The following is a 15243-nucleotide window of genomic DNA, read 5'->3' as shown; positions in this document are numbered from 1 at the left end:
TTAGTCCACAGTATCAGTGTTTAAAGTGTTTATTAATAAGTTGTTTTCTCTGTTGCAAATCTTTCTTTCTGATCTCATTTTAAACCTACCATATGGCTATCTTTACATATTTATCTGTGAGATTTTTCAACTTTTTCGATTTCAAAAACTTTCTCCCTTTATCTTTACTTGTATAAACCTTGTCATGAAATTTACATGTCCTCAGTATGGATTTGGTAATTTTCCTCCTTATATTTTCTTAATCATGACTTATTTTCTTATTTGAGTATTCTCTCAGAGTATAATGATTAATGATTAATATATCGGTATTACTGCCCAGCAATATTGGCAATATACATTTTTAGACTCTTTTTTTTCTTTAGCTACTCAACAAACCAGAAAATTGCTGTGGACTTAAAGAAAGCCAGATACTTTCTTTACTGAGTGATATAGGTATGTAATCAATATGAAAATGCCATCATAATTTAATGCCCCTTTGGTCTATAAAAGATTCTATATACTACTTGGGAATTAGGAGAATTGTTGATGTACTGTACAAAGCATAGGTTTTTAACTATAAGAAACTTTATAAGAAATTTTTTATCTGTAAGAAATTATTAGAAAAATTTAACTATTACCGTTGATGCTAAGTTAAAATTAGGATATTTTGTTTTTTATTTTTTGTGTTTGGCTAGGTGTCCATTTGACTAATAGATGTTCCAATTGCCAGAAAAAAAAAACGGTGTGAAATGACCTTATTGAGTTGTACTCCTGCTCCCTCCCTGATTAACATAGTAACTTTATTTACCAGGGGCATTGCATCTCATGGGCCCAGGTTCTTTTAGAGTGAAGTCTCTTTTTAATCATAATTACTCCTGCAAAGTTCCTAAAATAACAAGGACGTAGGCCCTTGGAGGAAGTTCAAAAGCCCAGACTATGTTTCTCTGTATATTTTGATTTTGCTTCTTTTCTTAGGTCATGGAGGCAAAAGTCTAGTTGAAGAGGGTGATCTAGGTCGGAAGGAAAGGCTCCAATGATAAATACAGGGATTTTCTCAATTGCTTGTTCCATTTCTTTTTAATATTAATTTTCATAAGTTAAATGAATACATGTTACAATTCTGCAGTATTTGTTACTGTATTTTCTGTGGAGAAAATCTGAGCTTCTATTAAATCATTAATCATGTAGTTATGGTCCATATAAATTCGAGCATCAGAGCAGATCTGTACAAAATGTGAGATGAATTTTTTTTAATTCAGTGTTGTTTATTACCTGAAAATACATTTTAAACTTTATTTAGGATCTGGGATACGATATTTGCATGAAAACAAAATTATACATCGTGATCTAAAACCTGAAAACATAGTTCTTCAGGATGTTGGTGGAAAGGTAGGTAAAACCTGAAGAAATGTTCATGCCAATCGAATAGAGTCTCCATGATGTAGTTTAGTCTTTGAGGTTTGGTGCCCTCCATAGCATTCTATACTTCATCCCAGCCCTCACTACACTGAAGTGTGGTTTTGTGTTTAGCTGTTTGTCTCCTCTGCTAATACAGTTAGCTCCATTAGAGAAGGACTACACCTGTCTTGTTCATTTCTTTTTTCCAGCACAGTATCTAGCAGAGGTAGTAGGCAGTGAGTAAGTAATTTGTTAATCCTTACGAAGCACATCCAAAAAACACACACATCCTCGGTCTGCTTTAAGAAAAAAATATGTTTAAAGTATGTTTCTTATTTAAGAAAAACAAAACAAAACTCTTTCTCCTCCCCAAAAGTCCTAAGTTCTATATTTAATTAAAATTCAAAACCTTGAATTCTCAGATTCCTAAAAGAGTCAGCTTGAGAAGAACCAGAAATTGTGAATTGATTCCTGGAACGTATATTTTTATCAAAGTAATTTGAGCAGTTTTCTTGCTTCTGGTGCCCAAATTCCATTCCAATAAAGACGTAAAGCCAAGAATCTAAACCTTGAATTGGATTGTGTGGCCTTAGTAGTGAAGATAATGATCAGTTGGAGGTGATGAAACCTTGATGATGCATCGTCTCTTAGAAGCTCTTTGTGTATGCTTTGCACCAACTATTTGGGGTTTTTTTGTATCCCGAGACTTCAGGATATTCTTGAAGTTAGATAGGTGTTTACTCACATTGATCCACTCTAAAATGGTATGATGCTTCTTACAAGTTTGGAAGTTGCCTTTGCCTTCCAGTTTTAATGAATCAAGCTTATTCTGAATATACCAAAGTAAAAATTAATAGCCAGTCTATATTTAGTTTTTACCATATGTCAGACACTGTTAAATTATTTTCACTATTTCATTGAATCCTAATAGCAATTCTGTGAAGTAGGGATTGTTAGTAATACCATTACATAGGAAACTGAGAGAAGTTAAGTAACTTCATCAAGATCACATGGCTATTTAAGTGATGGAGCTCAGGCCTGAAACATGTTTGTGTTATTTCAGAGCCCATGCTCTTCACCACCACCCTCTCCAGAGCCTTATAAGGACATCATTGCCTTTCCTTTTCAAATTTCTCAACCATTTAATACTTACTATTTTGCAGATTATGCATAAAATAATTGATTTAGGATATGCCAAAGATGTTGATCAAGGAAGTCTGTGTACATCTTTTGTGGGAACATTGCAATATCTGGTAAGACATGTATTGTTTCTTTGACTTTAAGTGTACAGGATTCTCATTCTTATTTCTGAAGGTCGTGAATATAATAGTTCAAAACTCATGTAGCTTTTCTCTTTCAGTGTTGATGTTTAAAGCATTTTTTCTTTTTAAGGCCCCAGAGCTCTTTGAGAATAAGCCTTACACAGCCACTGTTGATTATTGGAGCTTTGGGACCATGGTGTTTGAGTGTATTGCTGGGTATAGGCCTTTTTTGCATCATCTGCAGCCATTTACCTGGTAAGAAATGGGAGAGAACTTTGGTATGATTAATGGGAATGGAAATTTTCAGTTGCCCACTTCCCCCCCAACCTTTCTTTAAATGGTATAATTGCTTTTTAACACATAATTGGATAAAATTAAAAGGCAAAAATTCTTAGTGTTTGTGAGAATCAGGTTGTCAACTGAGGTAGCTTTTGCTTTTATAGGCATGAGAAGATTAAGAAGAAGGATCCAAAGTGTATATTTGCATGCGAAGAGATGACAGGAGAAGTTCGGTTTAGTAGCCATTTACCTCAACCAAATAGCCTTTGTAGGTATGTATATTTTAGTTGAGGAAGTTTGCCTCAGTTTCTTCAGGGTTTTAAAAGAACAGTAGTAGAGTTGTTGTCTGTTTCAAACAGCATTATCCAGTGGAACTTTCTGTGATGATGGAAATGTTTTATATCTGTGCTGGCCACATGAGTATCTGAATACTTGAAAGGTGGGTGGTATGACTGAAGAACTGAATTTGAAATTTATTTAATTTTAATTAACTTAAGTGTAAATGCAAATATCCACTTGTGACTAGTGGCCACCATATGGACAGCACAGGTCTAGTGGGAACAAGAACTGCCATTCAACTGATTGGCTTAGGTGCTAAGAACACTCTTGGGATACTGTGGTGAATGGGTTCCTTAGGGAATGGAACTGGATTCACCTGTTGGAGTTGCCGGTAACTTGCATATGTGGGTTTGGGGTTGTTTTTTTATGGAAAAAAGGCTTATCATGTGTCATTTCATGAATTATTTGAAAGTAAGATATGAAATGATGCAAATAATGACAAAGGAAATGGACAACCTGTAAAACTACCTTTTCTTTTTTTACAAAACTAAAAGAAAATTGGAACGTAATGAGTTTTATCCCATTTTTGTATGTTTTCTAGTTTAATAGTAGAACCCATGGAAAACTGGCTACAGTTGATGCTAAACTGGGATCCTCAGCAGAGAGGAGGACCTATTGATCTTACTTTGAAGCAGCCAAGATGTTTTGTATTAATGGATCACATTCTGAATTTGAAGGTTAGTTTGAATGGGGTCTACTTCATAAGACTTGCATTGAAGTTAACAAACTTATTTGGAAAATGGGCATAAATATATTTTAATAATCTTTTCCTGATGCTTATATGAAAAAGATGATGATATTCTTAGAGTGGATGCATTTTTATTTCTTTAGTAAGCGTTCTCAGTTTTACTTTGAAATGGTCTTGTTGATTATTCCTTTGTAGCATCTTTTGGGTTTTCCCCTTTTTCATATTGGTACCATTTCATTCATTTAGGTCTAATCGTACTAGATTTGGTTTGGTGAGGAAGGTTCCTACCTGGCTTTCATGCCTCTATATTTCCTTTCCATCCTACAGTCCATGCAACATGAACTGCCTGTCTCATCTTCTGAAAATGCTTTTTTATTCTCCTGTCCAGGAAACTTAACAGTTCTTTCTTGCCTACCAAGTCAAGTCTAAACTGATCTGCTTGGCTTTTGGGGGCTTTCTTAATTCAGGTCCACCCCATCCAAGTGCTTGTTTCGTTTCTCTTACCCTTTACTTCACTTAGGACCAGCTTGTCACTGCTCCTTATGCCATCAAGTCCATTATGCATTTTTGTGCTTCGACAGATGCTTCTGCCCAGACTGATACCTATCTCTGTGTATCTCCTCACCTACACTGGCATGTATTCAACTTTCCTTTTCTCTGAATGGTCTCTACTTCACAGTTTGTCATTTAATCATTTTTACTATTATATATTCTCTAATTGTTTCTCATCTTCCACTCATGCCTCTCTCTACAGATTGTCTTTTCAATGCTAGGATTGTTTTTACTACTTTTATTAACAGTTGTCTACCCTACCACCACACCGTCCCTATGCCAGCATTGTGTACAAAGCAGGGCATGTACCAGGTTCTCAGTAAATATCCAGTGATATGAATGAGAGGTTCTATTATGCTGTATACCCCAAAACAACTCTCATCTATGGTCTTTTCATATTTGTTGATTGCTTGTAGCAGGTAGCATTTCTAAAATTGAAATGAGAAAGAACTAGTCATATAACGTTTTACTCTCATGTTGATATACTTTTTTTTTTTTTTTTGTGGTACGCGGGCCTCTCACTGTTGTGGCCTCTCCTGTTGCGGAGCACAGGCTCCGGACGTGCAGGCTCAACGGCCATGGCTCACAGGCCCAGCCACTCTGCGGCACGTGGGATCTCCCCGGACCAGGGCACGAACCCATGTTCCCTGCATCGGCAGGCGGACTCTCAACCACTGTGCCACCAGGGAAGCCCAATATACTTTTTTAAATAGGAACTTGAGGCCATGTTGGTGTCATTCTTGGCTAACATTGAAGAGATATCTGATATCATGATTTGGTTTTCTTCTACTGTGCCAAGGAATAAATCATCCCCCAATGTGTTAGACAAGCAGGACTTGGTGACACTCTTTAGTTCTTTGTTGCCTTCAAAAAATTTCGGTTTTTATCTCAGATTTTTTTTAGCCTTGTCATGGTAATCATAGCATCACTTTTACTTGGAAGGGGTCTGTGAGCATGTGCTTGTTGTAGAGCATGGGGAAAGAGTCCTCCTATGTGTTCTGTGGTCTATAGGCTTTAGTTCAGTTTGCAACACCACGGTTTGCATATCTGTGAATCTGAGCAAATATATATATACACACACACATTTATAGCTCAGGTACAGTAATGTCTTCTTTAAAAGATCAATATTATTTTGAGGTTGTACAGAATAAGGTATGTGTAGGGTACTATTCATAGTAGTTCAGGGATGCTTCCTAGACGTAATAATAGGACTGAACTTTGAAGGATAAGTAAGTGTTAATCCTGGGAATGGGCAGGAGGAAAGATTTACAGGCAGGGGAATGTCATGCACACAGAAGCATGAACTGCAAAACAGGTTGGTATTATTGCAGGGCATTTTTCTGAGGTGTTTATTACATTGTTTAAGGAGGGAATGGCATATTTTTCCAACTGTTTATTATGAAAAACTTTAAGTATGTAGCAAAGTTGAAAAAAGTGTACTGAACATTCTTTGCCACTAAGAGTCTCTCCTTAGCTTTCTCTTCTTCCATATTACTTTTCTTCCTTTTCTTTGGCAGTCTCTCCAGTTGTATAACTTTAACTATAAACTGAGTATGGATAACTTCCAAATTTATCTCCTTAGTTGTGACTATACAACTCTCTGCAGAGTATTTATAACTACACTTGGTGGTCCCACTTATCCAAGACATAATTCATTAAAAACTGAGCACATTTGCTCCGTTAATTACTTCTGCAGCTTTTCCTGTGCCTCTTACTTGCACTGTCACCCTTCCAGTTACCTAGGTCGGAAACTTTGGCTATCTGACTATTCCATGTTCTTCAATTTACATATCCAATTATTTTGTGAGATGTATCTTTTGAATGTTTTAACAATTCTGAACTTGCCAGGTTCTCAATTTAGAAAGCCTTCCATAGTTCCCTTTCAAAGTCCAAACTCTTAACATTGGTATTCAGAATCTATCTTGGTCTCATTTCATCCTGCACTTCCAGGCTTAGCTCCTGTTATGCCCTAAGGGGACATCATTTTAGGTACATTTGAACTGAGTAATTTTTATTCTCTGATTATGCTCATCCCCTTCTACGTCTCTGCCTACCTTGTTGTTTTCTGCCTAGAAGAACCTTTCTTCTTTAATCTTTTCTTGTTCTAATCATTCTTCCTTTTCAAAGTTTAGCTCAAATAGTGCATCCTTTATAAAGCATCCCTCTCCTCCCACCAAGTAATCTCCTTTGGAATTGGCACAATATTTTACATCATTACAGTACCTATTGCATTTTGCATTGTATTTTAGTTCTTTCAATGTTTCTTTAATATCTTTTATTTGACTGTTATCCTATGGAGGGCAAGGATCAGTAAGTTACTCAATTTGCATACCCATTACTAGTACAACACACTAAATAGTATGTACCATAGTAGGTACTTATCAAATATTTGAGTGAACAAAAAGGTTAATTTAGGTTGTATTTCCTCACGCTTTCTTTTGCTGCCTTCTAGCTCGGCTTTAGTAGTGGGATGCTATGATCACCCCACCCTAGTTTGAAATATACCCTGTATAAAAGTAAATGTCCACCTTAGGATTTTCATACTAAATTTCTGCTATTGTTCTTAGTGGTCACTGTCACAGTGTGAAATCTGCCTAGGCCAGGATGGAATGGAAGATCTCAGCTGGTATGCTTGTACTGTAATCCATGTCAACTTGGAAGATTACCTTCTCTTCCCCCCACCTTTTTTAAACTTAGAAGGTTATTGTATATTAAAAGAAAATTAGTGCTTTACTTCTGTAATAAACGTTTCTAGCAGAGATAATTTTAATCATTTGTATACACTGGTCAATATAAGGCGTTGGGGAAACATAGGTATTAACTTTGTATGGCTTATCTAAGGACAGTAGAAGGAAAAGGATTTAAAATTACGTTGTGTTCAAAAGACTGACCTCTAACTCTGTGGCTGTCCTTGGTTACCGGGGTAGAGCCCCACCTAACTCAGTCTCACACTTACTTGGCCTATATCAGGCTACTTTCATTGGGGCTTTAGGCAAGAAGTTCTCAGAGCTCTGGTTTCTGTCTTTGCCAAAATGGAGATTAGAAGATCTAATTAATAGGATGTTATGTGAAAGCACTTAACTTGTTGGCATCTATTAGGCAATTCATAAACATTTCCTTCCAGGTCAGTGATATATTTCTCAAAATAAGTGTTACCTTTTTATTTATTTATTTATTTATTGAATTTTTGAATTTTATTTTATTTATTTATTTTTTTATACAGCAGGTTCTTACTAGTTATCTATTTTATACGTATTAGTGTATATATGTCAATCCCAATCTCCCAATTGATCCCACCGCCACTACCCCTCCCCGCCACTTTCCCCCTTGGTGTCCATACGTTTGTCCTCTACATCTGTGTCTCTATTTCTGCCCTGCAAACCAGTTCATCTGTACCATTTTTCTATAAGTGTTACCTTTTTAAATTGGGGGTTTTATTTCTTGATTTTGTACATCCCTAGAACTTTGAAACTTTATTCTTTGGAACTAACATCTGTTGCAGTAGAAAAGTAAACTCTATCTTCAGTTTTCAGACTGTCATTCTATAATTATAGAAGGAGATCTCACTTTGGAAAAGGAATGAACCTTGTCTAATGCAGAGATAATGCCTTTTGCTTAAATTCTCTTTAGTATCTAGCACTGAATCTTTTATGTAGCAAACGATCAATACTTATTTCTCTTTTTTCTTATTTAAACAGATAGTACACATCCTAAATATGACTTCTGCAAAGATCATTTCTTTTCTGTTACCACCTGATGAAAGTCTTCATTCACTACAGTCTCGTATTGAGCGTGAAACTGGAATAAATACTTGTTCTCAAGAGCTTCTTTCAGAGACGGGAATTTCTTTGGATCCTCGGAAACCAGCCTCTCAGTGTGTTTTGGATGGAGTTGTAAGACAATTCTAATATACCTAGAGTATAAGAAGTCACAGAGAGATTGCATGCCCTGCGTTTTTGATGTATACTTGGAATCCTTTGGGGGATGGTCCACATCTTAGAATTCTTCTTTTAGTTTTATCCTACTCATTATGCTTATTGCTTTGCAAGGTGAAAAGGTAGAAAGGAAACATTTGTTGTTTTGAACTATGCATGACTTTCTCTTTGGTGCCACTTCCCTCCTCCCTTTTTTTTCCCCCTTTTTTTTTTTTTTTTTTGTTTTGTTTTTTTTGCGGTACACGGGCCCCTCAGTGTTGTGGCCTCTCCCGTTGCGGAGCACAGGCTCCGGACGCGCAGGCTCAGCGGCCGTGGCTCACGGGCCCAGCCGCTCCGCGGCATGTGGGATCTTCCCGGAGCGGGGCACGAACTCGCGTCCCCTGCATCGGCAGGTGGACTCTCAACCACTGCGCCACCAGGGAAGCCCTTTTTTCCCCTTTTTGTACTAAAGCCTAGAACCTTCAAATTAGACCAGCAGTCTCATAGGTCCTGTCAGAGGATAGATGGATGGTAAAATATGATTTTGGTCATGACTCTTTTTTTTTTTTTTTTTTTTTTTTTGCGGTATGCGGGCCTCTCCTGTTGCGGAGCACAGGCTCCGGACGCGGAGGCTCAGCGGCCATGGCTCACGGGCCCAGCCACTCCGCAACATGTGGGATCTTCCCGGACCGGGGCATGAACCCGTGTCCCCTGCATCGGCAGGCGGACTCCCAACCACTGCGCCACCAGGGAAGCCCTCATTGACTGTTAATATCCATTCTGTCCACCCCAGAAAAATCACTAATTTACTTTCTACCTTTATAGATTTGCCTTTTCTGAACATTCCATATAAATGGAAACATATAATCTATAATCTCTTGTGTCTGATTTCTTTCATACTGTTATATTTTTGAGATTCATTCATGTCATAGCATATATCATTACTTTATTCCTTTTGATTGCTGAATAGTGTTCCCATTCTATGGATATTGTTGTTATGACTTTTTGCTTTTGTCCTTTTGGGTTTGGTGATTGTTTTCCACTTTAGTCCATACTACAGTTATTTATTTATTTTTCCTAAACAGAAGTTTAGACCTTAAATCTGTGAGATGTATGCTAATGAAACTGACTTCACCATTGGCATTTCAAAGTAGGAAATCTGGTGCTTAGGTACTCAGAGAACCTAGGATTTTCAAGGATCTTTTTTCTTAATTGTTTGTTTCTCTTTCAGAGGGGCTGTGATAGCTATATGGTTTATTTGTTTGATAAAAGTAAGACTGTATATGAAGGACCATTTGCTTCCAGAAGTTTATCTGACTGTGTAAATTATATTGGTAAGTATAGTTCATTTACTGACTGAGCTTTAAATCTGAAATAATATAATTTTGACTCAAAATGACTAGTAGAAATGGTCCTTTGGTGTTTCTGTTCTGTGTCTCATGCTTCAGGTTTCTATATGTGGTGAAAGATGGGTTTGTATGGTTTGAAAGGTGAAGAGGTAGATTTTAAATCACCACCAGATCCCTCATTTGGGAGGAGACTTACTTTCCTGTGGATAGGGTTCTCACATATAAAAAAATGAATCTTCACTTTTTAGTTTCTCCTTCATTATTTAAGCGTGTTCAAATACTTCATTTTATCCTATGAATACTGCTTAACATTCAAATGATTTCATTTATCCTGAGAGAATTATTTTCTTTTGAAGAAGTTAAGTGATCAATTTCTGTCTACCCAAAACTAAAAACAAGCACAAAATTATAAAATCAAGAACAAAATTGGGCATAAGGGCTGAAATTATATAATCCTTCCTTTTCATTAGTTTTTTTTTAAAGCAGTTCTAGATTTATAGAAAAATTGAGCAGATAGTATAGAATTCTTATGTTACTCCCCTCCCCCACAGATATAGCTTCCCCTATTGTTAACAACTTAAACATTAGTATGATGCTTTTGTTACGATTAATGAACCAATATATTATTATTAACTGAAGTTCATACTTTATTCAGATTTCTTTTAGTTTTTAATCTGATGTCCCTTTTCTGTTCCAGAATCCCATCCAGGATACCACATTACATTTAGTTGTCATGTCTCCTTAGGCTCTTCTTGGTTGTGATAGTTTCTCAGATTTTCCTTGTTTTTGATGACCTTGAAAGTACTGGTCAAATATTTTGTAGGATGCCCCACTGTTGCAATTTATCTGATATTTTTTCTCATGAGTAGGAAAATGGATTTTTGAGAGAAAGATCACAGAATTCAAGTGCTGTTTTCTTCACATTATGTAAAGGGTACATACTGTCAACATGATTAATGACTGTTAGTATTGGCCTTGCTTACCTGGCTGAAGTAGTGTTTGTCAGCTTTCTCTACTGTAAAGTTTAGTCTTTCCCCCCCATTCCACACTGTACTCTGTGGAAGGAAATCACTATGCAAGAACCCACACTTAAGGAGTGGGAGTTTTGCTCCCCCTCCTTTAGGGTAGAGTATCTACATAATTTATTTGGAATTCTTTTGCACACAAGATTTATCTCTTTTTTCCCATTTATTAATTTATTCAATTATTTATTATATCAATTTGAATTCATGGATATTTACTTTATATTATGGATTATAATCCAATACTAGTTTATTTATTTTGTTGTTCAAATTGTTGGAGCTTACATTAGGAGCTCTTTCAGTTGGCTTCCTGTGCCCCTTTTACTTACTCCATCAATAAGGGTGTTTCGGTTTTTGGTTTTTTAAGCACTTCCTTACTTTCTGGCACCACAAGGTATTCCAGGACCATCTTTTAAATTTCCTGCCCTAGTCCTAGAATCGGCCATTTCTCCAAGGGGCCCTGGTTCCTTTCATTTTAATTGAGAATAGTATTAGAAACCAAAATCTGGATACTTGGCATGATACTTGGGGTATCATTTCTAGGCCTTTTCAGACTTTATTTTTGACAGTATATGATTTTTTTCCCAGGCTCTCCTCACCCAGACTCTTTTTTTAAAGGTGTGGGTTTGGTTTTGTTTTGTTTGTTTGGTCTGTTATAGGAAGCCTCAGGAGTAAGTGTGGGTATATAAAAACAGAAGAAAAGTTATTTGAGGCTATTAATCATTATTAGAGGAGGCAAAGATTTTTCCAAATACACAGCTTTATTTTTTTGAAGTCTGTTTCAGATAATGTGTTTTCTCAATATGAAATCCAGTGTAGTGACCTTTCTCTGAAGATTTTCATTGGAAAAGAATGACAGAGAATATAATTGCCACCTTAAGTATGAGATGAATCTCTCTTCAATCTTGGAGAATTTTATAATGTTAAAATGGAATTTCACTGAACTTAATATATATACCTGCCATGGTCTTAGAAAGAAGCATTCCCTTTACCAAAGAAAAGACAAGAGATAATCATAAGTAGATAATTTCATAAGTCTTACATTGAGGAAGGCATTTCTTATTAAGCTGCTATTTACCCTGTAATCATATACTGTAAAAAATAAAGTTTTCCTGAAGCTGGGTTGGTAGTCCAGGAGATGAAATTTGTTATTCAGAAGCAGAAAAGACTGTGGCAGATTGTGGAGGACGTGGGACTTGATTTAGATCTTCAGAGAAATAAAGAATTTGAATTAGTGGAGAGGAAAAAAGAGTATTCCAGGTTGGAGAGAAGCAAGGAAAAAAAAGACTGGAATAATTGTAAGCTTTGCGATTATGTAGTAATTATGTCTTCTTCATTTTTATTTCCCCTTGTATCTGGAGGGTTCATGTTAGGTGTACAGGTGCTCGGTAAATGTACATTGACTGAATGAAACAGTAACAAGTGGTTCTTTCTAGCATCTGTTTCTAGTATCTATGGGAATGCTATTTGTGTGGACAGGAAATCACAAAGAATAGTAAATGAACTCTAGAATCTTAAAAAGTAACTCCCCTCTTCTTTTCCCCAACTTCTTACACATAGTACAGGACAGCAAAATACAGCTTCCAATTATACAGCTGCGTAAAGTATGGGCCGAAGCAGTGCACTATGTGTCTGGGCTAAAAGAAGACTACAGCAGGCTCTTTCAGGGACAGAGAGCAGCAATGTAAGTGGATTCTCTTGTTTATTTACACGCACAATGTCATGTGCATTAATGCTCAAGAATTAATTTTGCCAGTTTTCACTAGTCAATATCCCATGCAATACTATATACTGGGCCAATTTGAAATGTAATATTCTGATCAGACTTGTAGAATTCTTACTAATGGTCTGAAACCATCTAGTTGCAAAAGCTTGACAGTAGTTCCTGAACAGTCCTAGTATAAGAAGATTGTTTTATCAGAGTATCATGGGCAGGAAGTCTTTAGAGACCAGATTCTAGAGATCAGCTGTTTCTCATAGAAACATAGGCTTTAGGCTTATGGATTTGAGTCTTTAAACTTTTGTCTGGTGTTTCTGAAATGCTTATGTCTTTTTTTTTTCTTGCTCTGGTTTAGGTTAAGTCTTCTTAGATATAATGCTAACTTGACAAAAATGAAGAACACTTTAATCTCAGCATCTCAGCAACTGAAAGCTAAATTGGAGTTTTTTCACAAAAGCATTCAGCTTGACTTGGAAAGATACAGTGAGCAGATGACTTATGGGATATGTAAGTGTTGGGTAATGTATTTGAAAGAAGTGTCTAGTCTCTTAAAGCCATTTGCTATGTTGCCTTCTTCTTAGCCAGTTGTTTCACTTACATTCATACTAAAACAAGAGAGAGGACATCTCAGATCATCATAAACCCTGTTTGGTTTGAATGTTAGTTGTTTTTTTTTTTTTTAACCTTTAGTTGAGCAACTTTATTTCCCCCCTGCCCTCCCTCCCCACCTCCCATCCCCACCACCACCACCACCACCACCACAGTTGGGCTAAAATTGTTCAGCTTCAGAAAAATACAAAAATGATTTAAGAATTTGCAATTGTCAAACCTCATTTAGAAAATAGATACAAAGTCTGTATTGGGGTGACTTCATAGCCTGGGAAGTCTTAAACTACTTATCTTTCTATAAATAATAACACAAATAATTCCAGAGTTTTTGTTTCCCCCAAACCACCTGCCGTGGAGTCCCACTGTTTTTTATTGTATGCAGCCTCCAGTTTTTCAGTATTTCACTCCAAGTTTATCTCCCTTCAGATGTACTAAGGAAATGTGAAAAGCAGAGTTAAAATTCAAATAATAAACCAAAAGGGTCACCTTCAGCATTTCTATTTTCTTTCATGAAACAAATCTTTTTTTGGGAAATAAATCTGGTTTGTATATTTATCTTGAGCAAGGCATGTGTATTTCAGAATAAATGATCAGCAGTGTCTAGTTGGATAAATAAGTTTACCTACTAAAGCAGGTTCTATGATTGATGTTTTATTTCTATTTGTATATTATAGGCATTCTGATGAATGGCAAAACATTATAATTCTTTTATCAAATTATCTTTGACTTGTCAGTTGTATATCTTATACTGCTGTTTAAAAAGAGTGATGTAGCCCTATGTGTGCTGATGTTAAAAGATCACTTAGGTCTTTAACGGCAGCAATGTTTTAAGTTGGGGAAAAAAGCAAAGAAGGAAAAGTATATAGAGATGGTCCCATTTGTGAGAGAAAAGGATATGTGTCTATGTTAGAAATGACTAACAAAGGGATCCCTGAGGGTGGAGGATGGAGGGGAAGAGAGAGACTTTTCTTTTTATACCCCAATATAGTATTTGATTTTTTAAGAAGATCATGTTCATGTATTACTTTTAAAATGTTCTTTCTTTTTTTTTTTTTTAAGAGAAAATCATCTGTGTTGGCTTCCTAGGGTTGCCATAACAAATTGCTATAAACTGCGTGGCTTAAAACAACAGAAATTTATCATTTCACAGTTTCAGAGGCTTGAAGTCCAGAATCAATGTGTTGGCAGGGCCGTGCTCTCTCTGAAACCTGTGGAGAAGAATCCTTCCTTGATTCTTCCTAGTTTCTGATGGTTTGCCAGCAATCCTTGGCGTTCCTTGTCTTGCAGCTGTAGCACTTAAATCTCTGCCTCTGTTGTCAAATGGAGCTTTCCCTTCATGTGTCTGTGTCTGTGTCTCTTCTCCTCTTCTTCTAAGGACACTAGTCATACTGGATTGAGTCCATCTTAATTTAGCTAATTGCATCTGCAGTGACTCTATTTCCAAATAAGGTCAAATTCTGAGGTACTGAGTTAGGACTTCAGCTATCTTTTGGGGGGGACAATTCAACTCATAACTCTGTTTTTGATGTTGATATGGCAAGGAGATGGGTAGGTCAGTAATTAAAGCTATGGCTGTTTCTGAGATAACCAATTAAGACTTTTTTTTTAGCCTCAGAAAAAATGTTAAAAGCATGGAAAGAAATGGAAGAAAAGGCTATCCACTATGCTGAGGTAAAATCATTGAGCTCACTTTGTGTGCTTATTAATTCCTGAGGTCTTCCTTAGAAACTGTCTTTGTAGAGTATTTTTCATGTCATTCCTGAATATCAGCTAAATATCTAGTCGATACTTTGTATATATAGAGGGAAGTACCATAGTGGATGAAAACCAAGGCTTTGGGCAAAAGAGACTAAATTGAAGTCACACTGAGCTTCAGTTTCCATATGATATTATAGAGACTGTACCTTTTTTTAATAGGGTTATACAGATTAAATGGGAGTGAATAACAGATGGTAGTTATCACTGTTATTTTTATGACTGGTTTAGATAGGATGGCTGGACATCCTGGTTTAGCTGGGACAGTTTCAGTTTATACCTGTCTTGCCATAATTATCAATAATACTCTCAAAATTATGCTAGTTTGGACAATATATATGGTCACACTAGGTATAAATCATTCTCTAGGTGGCAGA

The 15243-nt window shown here is 36.3% G+C and overlaps 1 protein-coding gene across 5 annotated transcripts in view; it reads left to right on the top strand.

The window, feature by feature from the left end:
* The window catches only part of CHUK (component of inhibitor of nuclear factor kappa B kinase complex), a 35450-nt gene that overhangs the window by 7479 nt on the left and 12728 nt on the right, over nucleotides 1-15243 (top strand). For all 5 annotated transcript variants that reach the window (XR_004482631.2, XM_033425786.2, XM_033425787.2 and 2 more), the window contains 11 exons: nucleotides 363-432; nucleotides 1280-1368; nucleotides 2541-2630; nucleotides 2770-2894; nucleotides 3083-3190; nucleotides 3799-3934; nucleotides 8196-8390; nucleotides 9643-9745; nucleotides 12343-12466; nucleotides 12858-13009; nucleotides 14721-14782. Coding sequence is in view for 4 of the 5 variants with exons in the window: in XM_033425786.2 (XP_033281677.1) it covers nucleotides 363-432; nucleotides 1280-1368; nucleotides 2541-2630; nucleotides 2770-2894; nucleotides 3083-3190; nucleotides 3799-3934; nucleotides 8196-8390; nucleotides 9643-9745; nucleotides 12343-12466; nucleotides 12858-13009; nucleotides 14721-14782 (1254 nt within the window). In the remaining variant the exon portion in view is untranslated. The remainder of the gene's footprint in view (nucleotides 1-362; nucleotides 433-1279; nucleotides 1369-2540; nucleotides 2631-2769; nucleotides 2895-3082; nucleotides 3191-3798; nucleotides 3935-8195; nucleotides 8391-9642; nucleotides 9746-12342; nucleotides 12467-12857; nucleotides 13010-14720; nucleotides 14783-15243) is intronic.

The sequence above is a fragment of the Orcinus orca genome, chromosome 14, assembly GCF_937001465.1.
Source record: "Orcinus orca chromosome 14, mOrcOrc1.1, whole genome shotgun sequence".
In the NCBI taxonomy this organism is placed as follows: Eukaryota; Metazoa; Chordata; class Mammalia; order Artiodactyla; family Delphinidae; genus Orcinus; species Orcinus orca.
The sequence above is the reverse complement of the archived record's forward strand: the minus strand, read 5'-3'. Positions and strand labels throughout refer to the sequence as shown.